General features: G+C 40.1%; 1 protein-coding gene across 1 annotated transcript in view; it reads right to left on the bottom strand.

Moving 5' to 3' along the window:
- Nucleotides 1–704: 704 nt before the first annotated feature.
- Nucleotides 705–9137, bottom strand: part of NUP153 (nucleoporin 153kDa) — a gene marked incomplete at its 5' end in the record, with an annotated part of 29617 nt that continues 21184 nt past the window's right edge. Inside the window, 7 exon segments of the mRNA XM_010297164.1 lie at nucleotides 705–1809; nucleotides 2272–2431; nucleotides 3736–4008; nucleotides 5740–5793; nucleotides 5796–6089; nucleotides 7418–8260; nucleotides 8862–9056. Coding sequence (XP_010295466.1) covers nucleotides 1725–1809; nucleotides 2272–2431; nucleotides 3736–4008; nucleotides 5740–5793; nucleotides 5796–6089; nucleotides 7418–8260; nucleotides 8862–9056 — 1904 coding nt within the window.

Below are 9137 nucleotides of genomic sequence, written 5' to 3'. Positions count from 1 at the left end.
GCTCTACACGTGTCAGAAGACTCCCAGGAAAACAGAAGTGGGCCTTTTGTCCTCCTGTCTAGTCTAGCTGGTGGTTAGAAAAGTATCTATCTCACATGGTAACACTGGCACCTGCAGTTGTGCAAGTGCACTAGCAAGAAACCCCACCAACACCACTGGAGCCATTTAAAGCTTATGCAACTTAGGCAGGTCTTCCCCCTTTCAGCTGTAGCAAAGCAATTGCATCTCAACCATAAACCAAGTGCTGTGGCTTCAGGGAAGTGCAGCTGTGCTCTCCAGGCAAACGAGCATTTCCTCTCCTTTTTCTAGCATAATGTCTCTTCCTCTAAGCTGCTCCTTTAACTGCTACAGAAAGGGGAAAAAAAACAGTTATTTACAATTGGGTATAGTTTTTCCTCTTCAGTTCAAATGCTGGTGAATGTTGGCAAGATCAGTTTGTTGTGTGTTTTTTTTTTAATAGCTCTATAAAAATTAACTGCCACTGTTGCAGCAAGAGAGCTGGCACAAGCTCTGAGCTTAAGTCTGCAATAAAATGCTCCTACCTAACAGGGGACCCCTAATTTAAGCTCCTCTAAAATCAGCATCCCTGTCAAAAAGTAGAGAGTGGAGAAAGCACGTGACATCACTCAGGTTGAATGCATCATCTTGTGCAGTTTGTAGCTACAAATGCCTTCATGGAGAGTTAAAACTGCCAGACAATATTTCATAGTTTTTTATTGATGGCATTTATCCCATGGTTTAACATGTTAATTATACTGTAATAAACATGGCTTTAATATTAAACTTTTCCTTATTATCCAAAGTCACCACAGTCCATTTCAGTAAATATAAAAATATATACTTAATACTTTGTACAATACTGGTTTTTGGTCCAAACAAAAATGGATCAGAAAAGCCAATAAACTTACTTTAAGAATTCCCAATTTTAAAGATTTTCTAAATGGATTTAGGCAACTTTGAATAATGGGATTTACATAAAATCTGAGACAATACTAAACAAAAATGGCCATAACACACAAAATTAAAATTTCCATTTCACAGATTTGTTATGCCAAAAAAGTACATAGAGAAACAAAATTGTATTTACACATGTTTCATAATAAAATAACAAAGGCGAGACAGGTGATAAAGGGCTGTAAGAATGAAAATATAGAAATAGCATATAATTATTAAATGAAGAACTACAGATCTAACAAGTCCTTAGCATGGGTCATCCTTTAATCAGTCTTCCTCTATCAGAAAATTTTAGTGCACGATACACCCAAACTCACTCACTTCACACATACACCAGCACAAACTCGGCATCAAAATCATTCGTTATCAACACGCTCTACTCTATACAGCATCCCTCGCTGATATAATTACAATTCCGAGGCGTCAGTAAACGCAGATGAGCGCACGTGGTGGTGCGGATGAGGAGGTATTGTACAAGCCATTCACTGTGCGGGCGCTACTCACGGCTACAGCCAGACCATGCCGAGTCAGTGAAAGAAGTAACTTGCTGGAGTCTAAAATTCTAAGTTTTGCTTCAGAACAGCCCTGTTGCCAACTCTATTCATTACCAAAAAGCTAACCGGGGAGAGGGAAGGGAAGGAAAAGGGCAGCAGAGTTTTAGATTCCTTTAGGCAGATCTGGCTTCAGCTAACCCGGCATGAGATACGGTCCCAACAGCTGACCAATGCAGGGTAGCAGCTGCTTCGAAAGCCGCTTTATCCATCAGGTGATTATTTTCTACGTCTAACTGCAGTCTTTATCTTCCGACCAGAAACTGAAGATCCAGAGGCAGAGAAAACATTTTTCCCATTAGTCCTATCAAAAGAAATTAGTAGTTCAGAGTTTAGGACAGTGTAGCTGAAAATTTAGTAGCAGCACTGAGCAGATACTCCAGAACAACCATTTCATAGTCTCGTCTTGCTAGTTACCAGCTGGCAACAAATGGCATATGATGAACAGAAGACAGCTCCAGAAACCAAAAGCAATTAAATCTCCCTTATCCGGAAGGGAAGTGGCAGCATAATGGCTAGATACGGATTTTACCTCTCAAGAACAAGACCATTTCACATATGTTGGTGTGTGGTATTCCTGACAACTAGGCTCCTCTAAAGGTACCGTTGCTTAGTCAGCCAGTCAGGCTAGTGCAAGGAAGGTGCCCAGTTTAGTTTCAAACTCCAAGGTTCATCTGAACACCTCCTGACTTAACAGCAGTAGAGGCTCAACACTGTCCACTGATATTACCCAAAGCTCAAGCGAAATTCTGATACGATCTCTTACCCCACTGTAAATGCTGGAGGCTGGCTGAATGAAAATCCTGAAGAGCCAGAAGGCTGTGACGGAGCTGCTGGTGCAGGAGGATTTGCACCAAAAGTAAATACTCCTGGGTTATTTGGAAAGTTGAAGTTGGAAGTATTACTTCCAAACTGGAATACAGAACCTGGGAAGATGGGGTAGAAGCAGAAGGGAGTAAGAAAGTTGAAATCTGAGTTCATCCTTTCCCGCACAATCCTCACATTCTTCCCACTGTATCTTTAATCTTTTTTTTTTTTTTACAGCTCGCTCAAAACAGTGAAGTTGGGGGAGGGGGGTGTACCAGAAGTGCCAGATTACTACAGGAACAGTCCACAGAAGAATTCATTCACTTTAACAGACAATCATAAAGGTATTCTTAAAGTCTGGCACACTGATCAGGACTTGTTTGCTAACTTCTGTACCACCATGAAGTTTACACCTGCGCATACTGAAATTTATTAATAATATCTTAAATTACAGTATTGAATCATGTAGATCTGTGTTTAAGTAAACTTTCTGGTGCTCATGCAATCCATCTGGGGACTCCCTTTCCTTTAATGTGCTAACACAGTACCTCATCTAAAAGAAAGTAGAGTACATATACATTCCTACCATGAAAGTAACTGATAAGCAACATGGACAATCCAGGGAGATTTTTATCTTTGATTAATGAAAGACTGGTGTGCCAACTAATCTGCCAATTAGTACAAAAATGATGGTTACTCTTAATGAAGGAAAAAAAGGAGGTTTTTCCCTTTAAGTGTTTGACATGATGGTATAAAATATACGCATTCTGGCAGTGTGGTTTTCTTTTTTAATAATTGCTAGTGTGGAACAGGTCTTTCTTACACCAAAATTATAAGGATCATTCTCTGCCCCCTTTCCACGGTATTTTATACTTCTTCAGTAAAAAGAACTTTAAATAAAACCTTCACCCATAAATGCTTTAAAATCATTCTAGGCATATTCTTACACAACAAAGCCCCCAATCCAAATAAATTGCCAAAGCCTGCTAATGAAGTCAGATAACTAAGAACTACTCTTAACAAATCCAAAACCAGTAATTCTGCAGTGCTTCTGCCGTTCCGGTTTGTATGATACTAGCAGTGAACACTCCGTTGAGTTTCAACACTTCCTTTTAATCACTAGATTTCTCAAGAAAATAAACCCCAGTCTTTAGGGGCAGGGTTGCAACCTCCATGCCTGCTCAGTCTCTTGTGGAGGCAGCTTACCACGAGCCTGGCATACTTATGGCACATCCTCCAGAGTCAGGAGCAAGACACAAATGACTTAACTCTGTACCCGTTATTTTTATGGAGGGTCATTCTTACAGTTCAACATGTGCGCAAGGCCAAAGTGGTCTTTCTCCATATGATTTAAAGTGCGCTTCATGAAAAATAAAATACATCATCTTTGAGACCAAAAGGGAAGAGGAAGGTCGGCACTCACCAGCACTGGGGGTACCGGAGCCAAACCCTGGCTGTTGGGTCGCTTGCTGTCCGAACACAGAGGGCTGAGTACTGCTTGTCACCGAGCCAAAGGCAGGAGGAGCAGGCTGAGCGCCAGCTGAAAACAACGTTGTTGACAGCGATCCAAAGCTCGGAGCGTTTGGCTGGCCAGACCCTTGGCTCTGGCCAAATGCTGGTGGCTGGCTGGCGCCGAATGCTGGGCCGCTAGCAGGCGCTGAAGGCCCAGAGCCAAACAGAAACGAAGAGGACGACCCTCGGGGAACAGAAGAGAAATGTCAATATATGCAGGTTCTTTTCCCCGCACAAAATGAATCTGGAAACAAAGAGTCTAAAACCCCATGTTGCCCAAGTTTGGTAGCTGAATACTCATCTTAATTTCAAACTATGTGAATATATAAAACAAATACTGTATCAGCCACAGAAGGAATCGCACCTTTTCTTGTAAGTAACCTGAGAAACACCAAGTGTACAGGAGTCAGACAAAATTAAATCTCAAATGCATCGGTTGTCTAGACTCAAATGACTGTGTTAACATTCATGTTCTGGAAACAGATTCCCACAAATAGTACACTTTAATTTGTATTTCCTAAAAGCTGTTTACATCACACAGAGAATATTAATTAAAATTGTATTTTTCAAACACTCAAAATACAGCTGATTTATTAGGATCAAGAGAACATGAATCCTTCTTGTCTGCAGCTGCACCCCTCCCTGCCCCAGTGTTTACCATTATCAACTTCTGGAAGCCAAGTCAAACTTGCAGTGATCTCTCTCTACTCAAAAACTGTGTTTAGCAGAGTAGTTCTTTATGTAATACCAACAGACAACCAGCTCATTTGTTTAGCTGCTTCGGTTCTGCATGGCCAGCAGAAGCAACGAAACAAAAATAACTGACTGAACAGCGACTCTGAACATACACAGGAGATCTGCTATGCAAAAGGGGACATTTTAAACAGCACTATTAATGCAATTTAAGCAGCCTTAATGCAACAGAAAATACCCTCTATTGCACCATAACTTGGAATGGCTGACTGTTTTTCTTTCCAAGAAGTTGAACAGATATATGGTAAAAGTTAATACAGTCTTCTACATTAAAACAAAAAAAAAAAATTCCTTTGAGAAGATGTTTGAAATATGGCTTCACCTACTAACAAAATGACAGTTACCGATTTGTAAGCAGGTTAAATTGATCTGCTTGTTGTTATAATTTAGGGCTGTTTTCTGTCTGTTTCTGATCCACAAAAAAGCATGCAAATTTTCTCTCTGTGAATGACAAGGTTAAGCAATCAGATCAAACTAGATGAAGTCTCTTCCTCACAGGTTCAATCTCATTTCCAACATACTGCTAGGCTAGCAGGAATACAGGTGATCTGGGGGATTTAGACTCGTGTCATACTGCTAAGTTCATGCAGTGGGGTAACGAACATGAAACATGAAGAAACTTCAGATTCTTATCTCCGTCTTCTCTAAATTGCTAGAAAACTAACAAACACTGGCCATAATGCTCATTAGAAACCAATCCATAAGCAGCAGCAATTGCATGTAGAGGTACTGTGTTTATATATACTTGCAAAGGAAGGATTTTGCAAATCTTGACATTGTTTACAACACTTGAGAGTTTTGGGCATGGGACAGAAAAATCAGGAAAGTTGTAATTCATTGACTTCTAACCATTAAGCACTGGACTGATAGTGATGAGGAGGAAACTATCAATCTCATAGTCAAAAGTTCCTATAGAAATTGAAATCCAGCTCTCCTTTGCATAAAACAATGCTGCTGCCAGTTTATTCCTAAACTGCATTTCCCAAACTGTCTGTGAAAAACTGAGCCCCAATTTATATTGTTGACTATAAATACTCAACATTTTTCTCTACTTGCATGCACATGGCCTACACATTCTCTGAAGTAAAATATTCATGAAACAGTATTTCCTTGGTCCACTATGCAATAGCAAAAACAAGAAAAGCATCTATTTAAAATGTACCTGTTGAACTTGATGTGGTTGTGGTTCCAAAGGTAAAGCCTGAATTTGCTGCGAACCAAAAAGAAACGAAGCAAGTGATGTGCCGGTGCTGGAAGATGTGGTTGCTGCTTTGTTTTCTTGAGAGAAGCCAAATGACTGAGATGCTGCAGGTTCTGCAGAATTGCCAAAAACAGAGCTGCTCACAGTGTTGCTGGGTTGTCCAAACACGAAGGGAGCAGGAACTGGCTGAGGATTTGAGGAAGAGATGGTGCTGCCAAACACACTGCTGCTGTTGGCTGAAGTGGTGGGTACGACTGTGCTGGAGGAACTAGAGCTCAAGAAGCTGAAAGATGGCTTTGTTGCTCCTTGATCTGAAAGGAAGAACAGTAAATAAACCACCACAGGAACACCAAAGGAAGTACAGCAAATAGACTCCTGTTTCAGTCACTGTACAAAGAGCAGTCCTGAATGACACCTCAACTGCTATCCCAGCTACTGTCACTTGCACAAGATCCAGATTTAATGTGCTGATTGCTGCCATCCACAATGAAAGGAAGGGAAGAATTGTGAAGAAGGACGCCACTGCAGTCTAGGCTTCATTCGTTACGAACACTAAGCATTGGCCATCATTATCTGAACCATTATTAACCAGTACTTCTGAACTCTTCAAACAAAAATATATTTCAGATGTTCTTAGAAGAACAACGTCAATCACTTGGAACAGTTCTATGGCTTTGCTCAAGGGATTATTGAAAAACACAGTAATACAGTTTCATTTGCAGCTTGTTTGAAAATACAGCTCTGTGCCTACAGTTTTAAGTCAAGCAAAGCTTACCATCCTCCAGCCTAGCTATTCCAAGCTTAGGTTCATTGTACTTCAGCACCTGCAAGACCTGCTTTTAGGAGCAACAGGGAACAACCCTCCATGAAGATGACTGTTATAAAGTACTGACGGCAGTTTTACACACTTAAAATATAGCTGTCTCTTTAAGTCAGTAATTCTTCATCTTTCCCTAAGTTAGTTAGTTACTGATGTCCTTTTCCATATCACTTCAGATGTTAGAAACTAATTCTGTTTTCTAAAACCCAGTTGCTAAGTCATACAAATGGAATTTAACAACCAGAATTTTTTCCACAGTGATCATCACTGAAGAACTGTAATCCTCCACTGCAGACTTTCAACAAATTAAAGGAATACAAAACTGTGTAATATCTGTAATTTTTATACCTTTGTAACAGTAGAGAAACAGCAGTAGACCCTGCAGCATAGCTGCACGTACATGGGAATAAGACATTCTCTCTCTCATCCCCTTTCACTATGAAAAATGACGCTAGTATGAGGCCTCTATACTGCACCGTACTATAGATTTTATGACCAGCTGTGCTGCTACCACTGAGACAATAAAAATTCTGTGTTCATACAAGAAGCAATACAAGTTCCTTAAGTTGTGGCCATTTTTTTTTTTTTCTAAACCTAGTGTTTTAACTCATTTAAATCTAAGAAGGACCTACATGTTGTCTACACACCAACAACCAGAACTAAAGATAGGCTGCAGGTAGTAATTAAGCCTTTTCTAAAGCTCTAATGCATGAACATGTCAAATCCCATTGATTTTGTCCAGTATGGCTTCAAAGGTACTATTTGATACTATTTGATCGATGTGAGCAGACAAGCGAAGACAAAAGATGTTCTGCTTACCTGAAGTACTGGTTTGTGCCCCAAATGCAAATGATGGCTTTGCCTGCTCAGTTTCCTTCTCCGATGGTTTAACGAAACTAAAATTGAATATAGGTTTTGCTGTGCTCTCCTCTTTGGTATGCTCAGCTGTCCCAGTTGAAAAGACAGGTTGTGCCTTTAACTCTTCACTGTCAGCTTTCTTGCCAAATGCTAATGGAGCAGCAGGAGTGACAGAGTCCTGTTTCTCTTCTGTCCTTCCCAAAACAAACTGTGAGGCAGGTGCAGGCTCCACACTGCCAAAAGAGAAGCCTCCCTTTGTTGAAAGAGTTTCATCCTTTTTCTCATCTGATTTCTTAAATGCAAGAGCAGGTGATGCTACCTCCTTTTCTGCAACAGTTCCAGAAGTGAAGCCACTGACTCCGGTTTTATTCTCATTGGTAGCTATGGAAGAAGTAGAACTCGTGCCAAAACCAAAGCCTCCCAAAACTGGTTCCTCTTTCTTTTCCTGCTGTCCCAGGCTCGCTGTCCCAAACTGAAATGTTGAAGGAGCCTGACTGCTTGTAGATGGAAGTCCAAAGGTAAAACTGTTACTTTTACCTTCTTTTTTACTGTCTTCTGATTTAGAGTCTGAGGAAGAAACTCCGAATTTGAAGTCCCCTAAACTAGTAGGAAACTTAAATCCCCCAGTCACAGTGTTGGAGGATGCAGATTCAGATGCAATGCCGAACTTGAAGCTTCCTTGTTCTCCAAATTTAAAATTTCCTGTGCTACCTAACGTATGAGAAGATTCAGAGGACGACAACTGGACACCAAATGTAAATGATGGCATTGCAGCATTTGTAGACACAGCATCAGTACCAAAACCTGCAGAAATAAGTAATAATGTTAAGTTTGCAATATATGATGTAGGCTTTAGCAACATGGCTGGGATTCTAGTCCTGCACTTCCCAGAGTCAAAACTGTTTAAAAAACACCCAAACAAACAAACAAACCAACAAAAAAAAACCTCCAAACAACCACCAAACAAAACAAACGACAAGACAAATAAAACTCCATGCTGCCTCTCTACAGACACCTTTTTGCAATGGTATTCTTCTGTCCACCACCTGGATTTGAAAAGTATACCACTAACTTCTTTGAAAGATCATGCTTTTAGTCTAAAGTCCAAAGGAACAACACATAAGGCTTGTAAAGAGCAACTAGGTCATCAATACAAGCTTTTATCTAAAAACCATAATCTTTTTCTGGGGAAAGGGTACAGAAACACAGGCACATTACCTTACTTAAGCAATATTCCTAGAGGAAAAATGAACAATTTTGCTATACCTCAAAGGAAAAATAATTGTACTAAAAAAAAAAAAACAACCAAACAAAAAAACCCAAACCAAACCAAACAAACAAACAAAAACCCAGAGAAACAATAAATTGCAGAATGCACACCCTTGTTTTTCTTATTAAATATTACCTTTGAGTTCTGCTTTGGTGCCTGGCTTTGCACTTTCACAGGCTACACATTTTGTGGCTTCTGCTTTGTTTTGGACCAAGCAGACCTCACAATCCCAGCTTCCTTCGGGCTTCTTGAATTTGTCTAAATCCAGAAATCCTCCAGAAGAAGCAGAAAGTGCAGAAACACTGCTACTGGTCTCAGGCACTGAACTCCCTGAGAAATAAGCAAGATAGTTAATCATCCTGCTTAAATGATAAAGTGAACATGAACTTTTAAAGAAACTCTTACGTGCTT

Source organism: Phaethon lepturus, unplaced genomic scaffold (genome assembly GCF_000687285.1).
Source record: "Phaethon lepturus isolate BGI_N335 unplaced genomic scaffold, ASM68728v1 scaffold9641, whole genome shotgun sequence".
In the NCBI taxonomy this organism is placed as follows: domain Eukaryota; kingdom Metazoa; phylum Chordata; class Aves; order Phaethontiformes; family Phaethontidae; genus Phaethon; species Phaethon lepturus.
This window is presented reverse-complemented; position numbering and strand designations above follow the sequence as displayed.